The sequence below is a fragment of the Gymnogyps californianus genome, chromosome 7 (assembly GCF_018139145.2).
Source record: "Gymnogyps californianus isolate 813 chromosome 7, ASM1813914v2, whole genome shotgun sequence".
Lineage (NCBI taxonomy): Eukaryota > Metazoa > Chordata > Aves > Accipitriformes > Cathartidae > Gymnogyps > Gymnogyps californianus.
This window is the reverse complement of record NC_059477.1, coordinates 29,087,008-29,102,434: the sequence shown is the minus strand read 5'-3', so window position 1 is coordinate 29,102,434 and position 15,427 is coordinate 29,087,008. Positions and strand designations below refer to the sequence as shown.

At 43.5% G+C, this 15,427-nt stretch overlaps 1 protein-coding gene across 1 annotated transcript in view; it reads left to right on the top strand.

Annotated features, from left to right (window-relative positions):
- Positions 1 to 970: 970 nt before the first annotated feature.
- CNTNAP5 (contactin associated protein family member 5) overlaps positions 971 to 15,427 on the top strand; it is a 295,463-nt gene continuing 281,006 nt past the window's right edge. The window contains exon 1 of the mRNA XM_050899801.1: positions 971 to 1,199. Coding sequence (XP_050755758.1) covers positions 1,124 to 1,199 — 76 coding nt within the window. The 5' untranslated portion in view covers positions 971 to 1,123. The remainder of the gene's footprint in view (positions 1,200 to 15,427) is intronic.

Here is a 15,427-nt window from a genome sequence, read left to right as displayed (position 1 = left end):
TGCCAGCGCAGGGCGCGCGCCAGCTGCCTGCGCGCAGAGCGCAAAGGGAAGGCAAGATGCTTTTTAAACTCTGCTTTCCTGGACACCCCCCCCCTCCCCGTCTGGAAGATAATCCCGGCCTGTTCAGCTGCTGAGCAGTCGGGTAATCAATCAATCAATCAGTCATGAAATCCGGTTTTGTCAAGCATCACCCTCGCCAGCCGGGAGGGGGTTGCAGCCCTTGGGTGCGGGTCTGGTCCGATCCGCAACCCCGGGGGCCGCCTTCCTCTTCGGGCGGGGGGCACTAACGAGAGCTCCCCGCGGCTCTGCTGGGACCCCCGGGGCCCCCTCCGCTCGCCTTCCAGGAGGACTAGGCAGGGAGGCTCTGGACCAGCCGCGACAGGAGAGCGGATCAAGCATCAGCCCCGTCCGAGGCTCCGTCCCTGCTCCCTGGGGGTGAGGCTGAGCCCCGGGAGCGGGGCTCGCGGGGCTGTGTCGGCACTGTATATGCCGGGATATACATGTATATTTTATGTATGTGTATATAACATATGTATTTATAAGCAAACAAAAAACTGAGCTGGAGGCTCTTTAAAGTGTTCCAGCCAGAGCGGTACCCAAAGGAGGGTGAAAGGGGGGAGGAAAAAAAAAAACAAAAGCAGAAAAGGAAGATTTTCTAATTTTTTTTTTTTTTTCCTCCAGGCGTCTGATTTACTCCGTGACTCTGATGCTTATCAACAACGCGTGAAGATTGCAATAAGGATCCTCCCTGGAAGGCGAGGAGGAGTGACTTCCAGGGGGCTGGGAGGAGGTGGAGTGCAGCGCGGCTCTCGCCTATAAGGAGGTGCCCAGCGCCCGGCTGCTGCTTCCCAGCCGCAGCTCGCAAGGTGAATTTCCGCGGCAGCAGCCGGGGAGCGGGCTCGGCTCGGGCGCTGCCGCCGGCGTTTGGAGCGGCTCCTCCGAGGGCCGCGGAGGAGGGTCCCTCGGCCGACCCCGGCTCCGGCTCCCCCTTCACCCGGAGTGCCTGGATGCTGGATGGAGTAAATGAGCGGAGGAAGAGGGAGCGCACAGAGGCTGAGAAGCGCTCGGAGACCGGGACCGGGGGAGACAGGCGGGCGGCTGGCTTCCCCCTCCGGGGCTGAACATGGATTCCCGAGCCCTCGGGGGCTTCACTCTGCTGCTCTTCAGTTTTTGGCACCTGGGATTAACTGCAACAAATTGTGAGTAGCGGGAGCGCAAGGAGTTGCCTGGGGTTGGGGCGGGGGCGGCAGGGGGGGAGGAAAAGATGGGGAAAAAAACTCCCTGAAAAAGAGGGTTATTGCAACATGACCTCTGAGAAAGTTAGCCCGGCTCCGGTTTGCTAATGAAGCTTAGAAATGCAAAGTTGCGGCCAGATGGAGGGATTGTTCGCCACCGTCCTGCCGATGTGGACGTGGAAGTGAACGGAAGCCGCTAGAGCCTGCAACGAGCAGTCGCTGGTCTTCCCTCACGGTTTTCTCTCCTTCCGCTGGCCGCATGTTTTTTGCGGCCAATGTCGCTGCCGCTCGCCCTGCCTCAGCTGCGCGCCGCCGGCTGGGACGGGGCCGGAGCTGCGCGCCTCTGCCTGCCGGGCTGGAAGGGGTCGGTCCTTCCCGCAGGAGTCAGGGGGTGCCGGGATTTTGCGGGCGCAGCCTCGCTCCAGCCTGGCGGAGCAGCGCTGGTGGCACCGGGAATCTTCCCCTGGCCCGGCGGCTGCCGTCGGTTCCCACGGGCGCGGCCGGGTCCCGGGGCGTGCTCGCCGTCCCCGCTCCCCCAGCAGCATCCCGGGTGGGAAATCGCTGTTCGCTCTCTCTTCCTCGGCAGATCCCTTCCTAAGTTTCCCACGTATTGCCGCTGGCCCTACGGGCGGTGCCAGCGGGGTCTGTCCCCGCAGGCAGGAGCCTCCCTCGCCGCTGGGCTTTGCAGTGCCGCGGCGGGCGGGCACCGGCGGCGGCTCTACGGGCGCCTCGGCGAGCGCGGTGCAGCCGGGGACCTCCGGCGCTGGTGGGCCCTGGAGCCCGGCGGAGGAGAAGATGCTCCATGACCTGCTCCCCCCGGGAAAGCGCGGGGCGGGGAGGGGAGGGGGCGGCCGATGCCGCAGGGAGCGGGAGCGGGGCCCCGCGGTGCGCGGCCTCCCCCGCGGACGCGGCCCGTCGGGCGGAGCCGGGAGGGCGGGCGGGGGCCCCGCGGGGGCGCGGCGGGCGCTAGAGGGCGCTGTTGCCCCGCCGGCGGCGCGGGGCGGCTGCCCCGTCCTGCCGGTACCGGCCCGGCCCGGCCCGGCGGCCGCGGCGCCCAGGGCCGAGGTGGGCGGCCAGCGCTGCCTTCCCCTCCTTCCCGCTCGCTAATTGCTTCCAAACGAGCTACCGCGCTGAAGGCGGTGAACTTTTTTCTTTTTCCTTTTTTAATTTTCAGTCAATTAAGTTACGGTTAATATGTTTTAATAATGTTCACGAATACTAAATGGCAGGCGATTTAAGGCTGAGGCTTGCCATTACGGATGCAGTCATAAAGCTAATTCCTAACACTTAAAAAGAAACTATGCATTAATGAGTTTTACTATTTCACGGGTGACAGTTTAATTTCCCAGTGCCAATAAACATTTCTATTGAATACACACTGCTTCCTAAATATTTAGGAGTCAATCTTTTTAAAGCATAATGATCAATGGTTTTATTATACTGTACTGATTTTACTTATTCATTGAGCAATGAATTAGCATGGAATCAGCTGTAAGTGCTTTCCCAGGAGCTGAGTGAAGGAGCCTGTGAATCTGTAATAGCTACAAGTTCCCTAGAAACCTCGTTAGATTCATATGTGAAGGTATCTGTGTGCGCGCACGGACCTCAATAATTGCATCCAGTATGAAAATTCATCACCTTCTTAAATAAATCATCTCTGTATGTTGGAGCTCAGGGAAGCCACACAAGGGAGACTCAGTTTTGGGGCTAAGAAAGCTTATATATGGGGAAAAATATTGGATGTTATGTGCCTATAAGTAGTATCCTGAAGTATATTTAAATAGCTACGTAAAAGTGCCATTGTTTTTAAGGATTACTGAGCTCCCAGGTACCCAGTAAACTTTCCAGAGAAGTTACCAAATTCCGCAAATGGGAAGCTTCTGCACAGGCCACTGTCAGGAGCTGAGGTCCTTCTATTTGAAAGCCAAAGTGCAAATGACAAAGCATTGCTTCTGTGCCTTCCTCAATTTGAACAGTTTGGCCAAAGGAATCGCATTCAGATGCCTATACTGGTATATTTACCATGGCTTCAACAGGCTTGTTTCTGACAGGTTTTGCGAACAAGAACAGAACTGGGGGCAGTATTTACAGTGGAAAAGGAGTATGCTTCTGGGAGGAAAAATACAACTTATTTAGTTTTCCTCCTAACATCTAACATGGCATTACTCTCATTTGGGTTTTTTCTTGCTTCTAAATTAGGAAACTCTTAAAAATTATTCTCCTCTCACTTATTTAGTTTCTGTAAAGTAAAAATCCTGAGTAAGTAAAAATCTTCCCCACCTCTGAGATATTTGATTCCAATGTCCTCTTTGGTAATAGTTTTTAATTAAACAAAGAATTGCTAAAGAAACTGCTTTGAAACACAGCTGCAGGCTAGGGGTCAGTAGACATCATTAGAAAGATCAAAATTACCAAATGCTAATAAAACATAAGAAATTCCTCCCACTTTGCTTTTTGCAATATTTCATTACATTAGGTAAATAGAGTGGCAATAGGATTTCTCCCCAGGATACTAATTACTAGAAAATGAATAAATAGCCATGTACGTAACATTGGAAATGTGTTGCATATGATATCTGGGGGAACTGAAACTTCTACATTTATCAGGTACACAAGGAGACACAAAGCCTTGCCTGCTATATAACAAATTAGTTCCCCGTTAGCAGCATATTCTGTGATTTGGAAACATTAGTAGCTTTCGTAAGTCTAGATTTCCAGTTGTTGAGCCCAATTTTTTTTCTCCTTTTTCTTTTTCCTTTTTAAAGTTGGAGGGAGGGGGAAATAGTGAAAATATGAAGAGAAGTGAACTTATGTTTTCCCCAACCACTTTGACACAGCAGTTCAGGGCTAGCCTACAGCTGCAGAAAAGCATCGTAGGAGCATTCCTGGTTTGGTGTCATGTATCTTAGAAATTTTTCCTGTTGTTATTTTACACATTACGGCCCCCTCCCCCTTATTTATATCTTTCTTGACTGACTTTTTTCACATGGCCAGAAAGATGTAGCAGATTAAAACACCTCCTGGAGAACCAGCACCTTCTAGTTGTGTTGCAAAAGTTATTCTCAGAAATGATTACATGTTTCCGTTCCTGAACACAGTCTCCTCTTCCTCCCACAGAATCACTAGCATTTATTATCCCAGTTCACTAGCACTTATTACCTGATCATAAGACTTTCAAACCTTTCACTTAAACCTGGTCATGACTGTCAGTCAAAGCTGCAGAAATTCAATGTGTGGTAGAATCAGATATCCTATTGAACTTTGTATTGAAATATATGGTCAATGTATGGTCCACTACTCTGCAGTAGATTTAGATGTGGCCTTACAGGAGACTGTCTTTAATAACTCTATTCAGTTAAAAGGTAGGTAGTGTGTGTCTGTATTTCTATTTATTTTGAAAGAGAAAAGAAAAAAATCAAGAAAACATACATTTTCTTGGACAAGGAGACTTTTTTTTTAGGCAATGAAAGTGTTCACTGATTTTTAGTCTTCCTCTGCAGTGATCTAAATTGATGGTAACTGTGCAGGAGTCAGACAAGTGTAAGTGAAAACTTACAGGAGAAAATTTGACTCTGGATACTTGAGGCCATCAAGATCAGTAGGTGTATTTGGGACTTGTAATAGCACGAATGAGACCCGTTGGGTCAACAGTGGTAAAGGCAAGAGGTCTGTTAAACAGTGACCTTTCTATCCATGTGGTCAGAAATGTTAAGTTTTGAAGAGATCTGCTGAAATAGGTAGAATATTGATCATCTGATCTCAGTCTGTGGCTCATTTGCTTGCAGGCTGAGTAAAGGGGATCAGACGCACATCTCTGGCTTTTCCTCTGGCTCCAGTACTTAAACATTCTTTACAAGAGACTAGTATTGAGACATGCTTTCCTCCTTTTAGTTCCATACAGGGAGAAAAACATATACAAATGTCAGCTTTTTCATGCCTTCAGACGCAACAATGAAGAGATGGTACGGAATAATGAGATTTCCTGAGAGAAAGGCTGTGAATGACCCACTGCTGATCAGTGCCTCTCTTGCACGTCTGTCATTATCTAGCTTTCAATCGGTTTGAGTCAACTAGCACTTCTTGGCTTCGAATCGGTCTTAAAGACAGTCTTTCCAGGGACTACAATGGTCTTTGGATTCTGCATCCACTAGGCAGATGGCATCACCAGCCCACAGGAATCTATTCAGGTTTATTATCATCTCAGTATCAAATACATTGTCTGCTTGGACTTTTTTTTTTTTTTTTTGCTCTTAATGTCATGCAAATGCAGCAGGATTTTTCATATAAATTAACAGCAGGAACAAATTGTTTTCAAATGTGGTTGGTACATTTGTACAGAGTATAGACTCAAGTGGAAAATATGGTGATTCTGGGTAGAACAACACACTTGTGAGACTCTCCCAGCACATGGCATGTACAGGCTTCTGCCAGCACCCCAGTGACTGTAGGACTGGTGAATGTTTTTTAATCACTGTAATCATTCTTTTACCAATGGGAAACTGAGGCAGCGTATCATAAGCAAGCCTGGAGATAGATTCTCACATTCATTGTACATTTAAGTATCTAAAATAAGTCCTTTGGAGTCAATTGGGTTGATCCCATATGGTGCGATCATGTCCCATGCTCTGTTGTTAGATCAATTCATATTAGATATTATTTCTAAATCCATGGTTTATTCCCCGTTTCCTCTTCCCCTCCCTCCCCTTTGTCTGCTGCTATTTGAAGCAAGTGGAGTTCAGATAGCTGAATACTGAAATGAATAAGAATCCAAAGGCAGTGGGAGTGTGGGATGGCATTTCTTCATTTTTAGCCCCTAAAATGCATTTTCTATAGAGTGACAGGTTTCAGCTCACTTGCCAAACTTAAATTACTGTCTTATGCCCCTTACTCTGGAAGAGATGAGAATGGGAGAAACACAGAACTGCAGGTATATCTGCCAGCATCACACACGACAGAGGCTCTCCATATGCATCTGCTTTCCCTTAGCCTACCAGTGTCCGGAGTCCTACCAAGTGTTCAAGGGAGTGAGCTGTCTCTATAGGGCACCAGGTAACCTGCTGTGCTTTTTTTTAAATAAAGGACTCTGCTGGGTTTTTCCACCCCTAGAATTGGGGGAAAGATATTCTGGTCCTGTAGCATTCACTTTTTCAGACTGCTGCTGTCTTACTGACACAAGGGCCACATTTGCATCGTGTCTGTAGGATGTGGTTCTCGCTGGATACATATCTTCTGGGTCTACGTAGAAAGGAAGGGTGCAAAAGAGAAAAGAACTGGTAGATCTGCATGAACATTTTCTTTCTGCCATTAGTAAAGTGTCTTTAAGAGATATGGACTGGATTTTTCATTCTTAACTAAACTCCCTCTACTCAAACCAAGAAAGAGGGGAAGAGAATAGCATAACCCTGATGTAATAAAGGCTTAAAATTACAGGCAATTCTTGGAGGCTTTGAATGCATCACTTGGTAGAGTGGGAAGCATCAGTAGACCTATTAGCATGTCTCTGTAGAGTCAGAGGAAAACAAGAAAATTTTTATACACAGTGCTGGACTGATATAATTGATAATTAATTTCCTTGTATTAATCTTGTCTCTGAATTTTTTAATTGCCCTGTGCAGATTCTTGTGGGCTGATAATGCCATCTGTTCAGTGGATCAGTGCAACTGATGATGTTTTAAATGATGAAAACAATGCAATATAGAATCTAGAGGAAAAAAAGAGATGCCAAAACATTGATTTATTTATTTTCAATTATCTGCTCTCTTAAGCAGTTAAAAAAAAAATCAGTAGTTCATAGTGTGGTGATCTAACTGCCCTTCTAAACAGATATGCAGAAAATATTCCAGATTTTAGCTGGTATTTGCTCCAAAATAAAGGAAAGTGACTTAGAAAAAGAGAGAGCATGAAGCCATTTGCAAATGTCGTGAAGGATCTTGCCTGATCTGTATTCCAGGAGAGGAAACCCAATTTTTCTGGCTGTGTTTCAGCTCCGCATGATACTAGTTCTTTCTGTACATTCTTACAAACTTATACTGGAACTCAGATAACTTGGTCCATTTCCTACAGAAGTTCGTGCTCAGAGATTATCAACACGGGTTCTGAATAAAGCAGTGGAAGTCTGTACGAACCTACCTATTTACAATACTAAACGGGTATTAGAGTACTGGTGGGTTCAATTATTATTGCATTTTGTAACCTGTGAATTAAAAGCCTGCAGAGTTGATTTTTTGAATGTACAATTGTAGTACTTTAACAGAAAATAAGATACAGAGTTCAAAGAGACAAAGTGGTCTTCTGGGTAATGGTAGCTTTCATTTTATCTGGTGTTTCTCTACCATAATAAAGACCTCACCAGTGTTAAACGTCTCAGTCTCTAGTGCAATCCCAGAGGTCTCAACCTGCGTAGGCATTGAATAACCCCAAATACCAGAAGTGTGCTACAGACAGGGCAACAGGATGTGATGAGTTCATGGACTTCTGTGATATAAAGGTTTCTTTCTTCCATGGCAGAAGTTGTCTGTGGAAGTAATTTTGGAAGAGAGATGCTTGTTCTACTCTTTTCAGACACTGTATGTGTATTTGGAGACTGCTTCCTGGTTGAGAAGGCTTTGGTGTTAGAAAGAAATGTCAAGAAATGATTCACATGGCAAAAGCGGCACTAATGCCTTAGTCTCCTTCTGTATCAGTGGCAGCATACCGGCGTAACTTTTGTCCTCATCCTATGCACATGCCAAGTCAGAGAGAGAAATCAGCCTTGGAATCAGGCCCCTGTGTGGAGGTGTGTTGCGGATGGGAGGAAGTTTCTAGTGAACCAGGGTGCAAATGTGTTTTTAAGTGAACTAGCAGATTTTTCCCTCAGTTTGAGTCTCATTGAAACTGGCTTTGGATAACAGCAGCTCAACAATTTCTGTTTTGTCATGAATGGTGATTACTTAAGAAACTAAATTCAAAGGAACATTCATCAACATCACTGTGATTCAAGATCTGGAGGTTGTTTCAGCTCCAGGATTGTGTTGCTGTGCTTGTATTGGGCCAGGGAAGTCCAGATTCCTGACCATAGAGGCTGGCTTATTGATGAGTTGGATGTAGGTGCTGGAGATTTGCTGGGAAGAGTCTCTGTGACTCCTCGTGTCATAGTAAACATCAGACACATTACACCAGTGATTAGCTTATAACATGCCAATACTGTTTCCACGCTGGACAACACAACTCCAAATTTGAGGTTAAGGCGTATTCTTAATGAGCATCACTGTTATATGGATTCCTAAGAGCAATAACAAGGAAAAGCTAACTTTGTAATTGCTCATTCAATGCATTCTAGACTATAAAAGGTTTTTAGTGGCTGGTGTTAATGTACCCTTTCCCAAACTGTTAATTGCCTGGGATCTGTGTGATCTTTATGGGATAAAAGAGCATAGAGTTGCAGTGGGACACACTGCACCCTTTTCAGCCCGGCTCCCAGAAATACTCAAAAGATATTCAGCAACAACCACAGCAGTGGAAACTGCAAAGAATAACTACAGTATCATTCAGGGGAACGCTTCCCTTTTGACTTTGGTAATTAGAGTTTAGCATAGAGCTCCAACGCATGAAACAGAATGGTATTCAATACTAACCATTGTGGCACAGTAGCAATTGGACTGGAAAGGAAATAAATGCGTTTTCATTCTCTGTTTTATTGTGTGTATTGAGAAGGATTGAGTGTTGGCCCTTAGGAATTCTGGAGCATAAATTTTTCTTCTAAAACTATTCAGTGCCCTGTGTTGCCAATATAGTAGTAAATAATAATAATAATTTTCAAATGGGTAGAATCCTCTCTTTGTTCCCAGCTGGGCAATAAGGAGTTGATAAATGCTGTACTGCCTGGATAAGAATTGGCAAGTTCCATTTACTTCTGTTCTAAATGGTGAGGCATTGTTCCTCGATGACAATGGTTCTTCACTGATGACAGCTCGTCAGCAGTCCAGGAACAGAGACAAATACCTTGTGATCTATGTCACTAGTGACATAGCTGTAGTCATTCCTGTATTAGTTCAGTGATGTCTCTATATGCTTGGGCCTAAATTGCCCCCACTTCTGATGTAGATACTACGAGCCATTGCTCTCTGTCCTCCTTCTAGGTCATAAAAACAACCTACTGAGCATTAATAAGGCCATTTTCTTCCTTCCCTCCATGCAAATTTATCACTGGAGCAGGAGGGAAAATGGCATTTTTTTTACTGGAGAATATGTGGTGTGTCTATAAAATTATACATAAGTAAAGAGGCAGGAGATGGAGTCTGTTCTTTGTAGGGAAAGAGGAGAGGTCACAAAGGATCTTCCCCCAATTTCCCATTACTAGTGGCAGCTTCCTAATGCACTCAATGAGGAGGTCTGAATTAATGGTCCAAGTGAGTCATCAGTGAACCGTTAGGAGTAACATTCATTTGTAGTAATCAGGATTGATTTATGAATAGGACAAAAGGGACTAAATATGCTATGAAAATGCATGTTGTAGATTTTTTTTTTTCCCTGATGAATAATTCATCCTCTTCTAGTATCCATGAAAACAAAAACACTGTGCACATAAGAACCCATTAAAAAAGTTAATCCCACAAATGGCTGAACACGGAGAAAATCAGCTTTTGTTTTAAAAGGTAGATTTACTCAAATCTTCTCTAATTTGATTTGCCAGTGGGGTATAATTTAAGTCAAACAAGTTAGCAGCATTACTTGCTATATGAAGGTCTAAATGTTTAATAGATTATGAGAAATGCCTGCCCCACAGGATAATGAGCTAAGGAGCACTCATTCTCCACAGTGCAGTGGGTAAGCTAAACCCAACAGAAATAGCAAGCAAAATGGAGAGGGAGCTTCTGTTCACACGATATGGTCCTCTAAAGCTGGCCTTGGGAGCATTTGTAGTGCACCTGCTATTCTAAATAATCCTGGGGAAACTACCTCTACGAGTAATGATAGTGGCTTTCTAGTAGCTGTAAGGGTTCATGGTCTTCCCATGGTCTCTAGATGTGTGTGAAGATGCCCACAGTGAACCTCTCCTAGCCAGAGCACATGCTCTGGAACATGCAGGATGCTGCATACTCAGATAGTCCCGGTGGGCATCTGCCCACCTGCTCCTGGACAGTCGTGTCAGCAGGAGGGGGAGCATCAGTGCCTCTACAGAGACTGGTGCTTCAGAGGAGCTAAACTGGTTTGTCTAAAGCTATCTAGGAAGTCTCTGAAAAACCAGAATATGAACTTGGATGTATTGGATTCTAGGTGGGCACGTTACCTGTAGGCTGCCCTATCCTTGATGCAACTACTTATGTGGACACTAAACAGAGCAGCAGAGAGAAGGGAGAAGAGAAACTTTACACAGAGAGAACAGTGCCGTTGGATTTCTTCCTGTCTGCCCCCAAAAATTCAGAGGGGTTGGTTTGTGTTGTTTTATATTTTTTAATTTTGTATCAAAATAGTTTGCATTTTAATTTTAGAGGAAGAACCTCCTTCAGCAACCCCTAGCAAGATTAAACAGCTATGGCATTTTTCACAGAGACTGTTTGTTTGGAAAAGAAAATGAAAATTTGATGAATTTCAATCAGACGTAGCTTGCAGCATTCAAATATTTATAGATTATCAAATTCCCCTTTCCCAGCTCTGCTTCTTAAGTGCAGAGCTCATCTTATATGTAATATTAATTCTCGTTATTCTTGGACAGTTATTCACTGAGTTCTTGTGCAGACTCAGTTCATCTAGGACCTGGTCTAAACTTCCTGAAAATGAAGCGAATAACTTGTACTTGAATTTCAGATCATCTTTTCCTCAGAAGTTAGTTCATCCAGTGTGTAAATCCTTGTTATTGTTCTCCTGTGAAGTTTATTTTCCTTAAAACCTGCCTGGCAATGTATGCAATACAAGATGTGTTTGTACCTGTCAGTACAAAGAACTATTCATTTTCCTGATGGTTGCTGCTCCTTTTGAGTGCAGCATATGAGAGTGCATTGTCCTGCTCTTTTGTCATTCTCTGCCAACCTTGTATCCAACTTACTGACAATATAATAAGTTAGTTGCACACCCTTTTGCATTCTTCACATTTTTTACCAACAGTTGTTCTGTTTCCTGGGTCCTCCTGTTCTGTTGAGTTGGGGTGAATACTAGCCACTATAACACATAGGATTACATTGTGATAATAATTTTGTACAAGCATTACAGAAAACATTTTAAATGCCCTGAAAAGCTGACAGTCCAAGGGTATTCCTGATTGTCTTTCTTCCAGGCAGGTATGAGCTCACATTGCTGGTGCTCCTGGGTGGACAGACGAAGGCTTGTTTCAGCCTGAAAAACATATAGCTAGCTTTTTGTTAGTAACATTAGGTACATGAGGTGGCTCATCACAGTATACAAAAGTCCGCATAGATACATTTAAAAAAATTAAATCCCACATTTTTTCCCATCCCTATTTCCCTGCTCTGAAGAAATGCACTGAGTCATTTCCTTTGTTTTCTGGCCCAGTTTCCTGGTGGAGAGCTACTGCATGATTTCTGTGCTCTAGGAAAGCCATCAAAGAATTTAAGAGTTTGCCTCTGCCATTCATGTGAAGCATATAGGCTGGAAACAGGTATTATGGGGGAGAAAGGATGAACTGAATCAGGCTGAAAACTAGTATTGTCAGTCATTCCTGAGTTCCAAATTTCCCTAAAATGACTAACATTAGACATTTTAACTATAACATTAGATTTGTTTGCAAATTATAAACTCTTCTCTTTCTGAAATCTACATCTGGTAGCTGGTACTGTTCCCAGGGGCCTCCTCCAGAGAGGCTGCACATGAGTTGAAGTAGTCTATTTACTGCATCATTATGAGTTTGGATTACAATCTCCTTTACACACCCACATTCATCTGTTTTTCAGACAAGCAACGGAGATGTGCTTTTCATCTGTACTTTTGCTGTGGTTGGCTTTGTTGGGCAAGGTCAACCAACATGAAAGAAGTGGCCTACTTTCTTGAGACCTCAGCAGAACAGATAGAAAAAAGATCTGCTCACTAAATCATAAGTCATTTTTCACTTTAGCTTATGGAAGGTGGTATCAACCACCATGACTCATGCAATTGCACAGCAAATACATGTTATTTCACTTGCTCTGACAGGTTTGATCCAAACCTTGCCAATTCTGTCATTGGGTCCGGACATCAATGACTTGTGTGAATTAAATAAGGAAGTCCTGATTTGACAGCCTTTCTCTGATTACAAGCAGACAGTGAGTCAGAGCTGTAACAGAACAGATTTTCCTCCTACTGTCTCCACCCCCCATCCCCCCAACCTTAGTAGCATCTGATTTATAGTGCCTGTTTTTTTTGCAACTTCATCTAATTAGCACAGGCACTGGGGTCAGTATTCTAACACCTGACAGACTTTACAAGAGAACACCACAATTACAAGTGCAATTATCTGTTTTTCTGCTGCACTGAAAAATGTAGCATATGAAAATTAACATAAAAACCCTAAGTGTTAGGATGAAAGTGTGGGCGTTAGGGGAGAGGCACCATCTTCAAATTTGAAATGCCTGGGTTTGATGCTTGACTTCTTGCAAGTTTTCCTGGGCATCATTAGGTGATGTGTTTAATTGCTTTGAGCTGAGTTTACCTGGTTTATCTCAGGGCTAAATGTTCATCTCTTCTTGCATATACAGACTTACATCTAACAATAGGGGTTAGAGAAAGAGGCCCTTATTCTAGGCAGTAACTTAATATAAGCAATAACAGTATTAGCACACTTCTTTTAAAAGTAGTACTGACTGCATCAACAAATAATGGAGCCTCTAAACCATTGTGATTGTGCTGGCTCTCCCTGGTGACTTCCATAGGGGTCTGTATGCAGCAACTTTTAGGAGCTTTGTGTAAATCTACAATTATGCAGTCTTCAATGTGAGAGCTATGGGCTGTTGGCCGTGAGCCAGGAAAACAAAACATTTTTTTTTTGAGCGCTGTGCCCTTCCAGTCATTTCTATATGGCATATGGGTAGAGCTAACTTGCATCTCCCTACAAAAGCATGTAAGTTTGCACCAAGTTGCCTGCACTGGTGCTAAACTAAAATTGTGTGATGGAAATGGTGCATTCATGTTAAGTTAAAGAATAATAACCAGTTAAATATGACTATAAAGTACTGTCCTGAGATAGCCGAAAGAACTGCACAAGAGAAGGGTTATTCCCTTTTATTTCTTACATTAAGGGAAACTATAATCTTACCTTAGAGGAAATTTAGAGCAAATCTGTAAAGTCATGTTCAAGCTAAGCTTTGTAAATTCCAAGACAGGCACTTAACTCAGTGTTCAGGCAGGGAGAAAAACAGTTCACAGCTGGAAATGCCTGCTCTTCTCTTCCATGAGATGCACAGAGAAGGGTAATTGATTTAGACTCCTTCAGGATAGGAATGGTTTTTCTGTGTTAGTAAGTGTGAAGCACAAGGTCTTCATCCTAGTGGGAGGATCTCTTCATGCCAGTGAAGATAACAGCAAAGTCTCTGCTCTGAAGACTACATATGAATGCAAATGGATCTTCTGCTTCTTCAGCATATTTGTAAGCACGTCACGGACTGGTGGCAGTCTTTGATGTCTTTGAGGAAATAGCTAGTTTGATAAGAACAGCCAGACTGTTTTAGTCTGGGACTAGTAAACCAATCCTTCAGCCCTCAAGGAATGAAAAGGTTTTTGGAATAGCCCTTAACTAAGAAATAGGAAACTCACTAAGCTAATATTGAAGGTAGCAAAGTTTAGTTCTTCTTAGATATCCACAATCTATGTATACCTGTAGATTTTCTTCAACTAGGAAATAATGGTGATGGAAAAACCTTCCTTCTTCCCATGTCCGTAACCTACTTTCGAGCGTAAATATATGAAAGAAGGTGGGAGTCATTCATGATACTCCAAATCACTACGTTAATCAATAAGTCCATTTATTTCATTGAGGCTATTCTTGTACGAAGCAGAGTACCAAAGAGAAAGTCTGAGGCTAGCACTAGTATGTTTAAAGCCAAATGCAACCATATGATTATCCCACTCCATGACAGTTTTGTCAGAGTGTTTAAAAACTGCTTCCTGTAATATTCTTACATATAGTAGCAAATAAATCTTATGCTCATACTTAGTGTCAATATTATGAATAAACAGCACATAACACGTAGCCTCACTTCATTCACTGAAGTGACCAAGAAGATCAAAACAAAGTGAAACAGCCATCAGCTATGCAAATGAACAAGGCTTAAAGCGAATCTGCCTATGTTAAGTCAGTAATTTGATGGGTTGTTTTTTTGATTAAGCTTCCCTGGGGGAAGGAAAGGTTTAATTAAAAAGAGATTCAAGGGGAATTCAGAGTAATAAGTCATGTCTATTTTATCTCTGCTAGAGCCTTGGAAAATTGGTGGCTGCTGATGGAACAGGTTGAGGTGCAAAGAGGAAAGAAATAGGACCATCTCCTTCATGAGTTTGGACCTTCCCATCTGCACTAACTACTGTTTTCAGTCTTCCCCCTCCTGATAGCAACAGAGTCAGCAATGGCTGCTCTTCCCCAGCTTTGTCCTTTATTTCTTTTTTCTGGGTAGAGCAATTTCAATTACACCAATGTGTCAAAGACCTGAGATCTGGCAGGCTGCAACATCAAACTACTTAGGTGTTGTGGTATCATTTCAGCTAGATTAAAAGCTGAGTCACTCAAATATTGAAATGCTGGTAGAATCAAGTGTCTGTCAAATAAGTAAGGTAATAGAAAAGACCTTTCTGAATACAGAAAAGCACTGGTATTTTACAGGTCAGTAAAGGATTTGTCTCAGATGGATATCTTCTAGAAATGGCTGAATAGTTTTCTAAGGTTGTTGGTCAGCTTTGATGAAAGAACAGGTGAGAAAGCACTTCTAGTGCTGTTTCTATGAATCTTTGGGGAAATTATCTTCATTTTTCAGGTCACATTATGTTTCTGTGCCCGATGTTCATTTAACGTTTAAATACCTGCCTTTGTAGTTTGAAAAGCAAATGGCTACAGAATCTCATTAGGACTATTGAGGCTAGGTTTTACAGTATGAACATGTTTCAGTTGAGTCCAGAGGATTTAATTCTTAGCATATCGTTTAGAAAAGCGATAGCGCACTTAAGCAATGGTAAACTGAAATGAGTACTCTGTATGCTCAGTGAAGTCAAACGTTCCAGTAAACAGTATCAGAAGC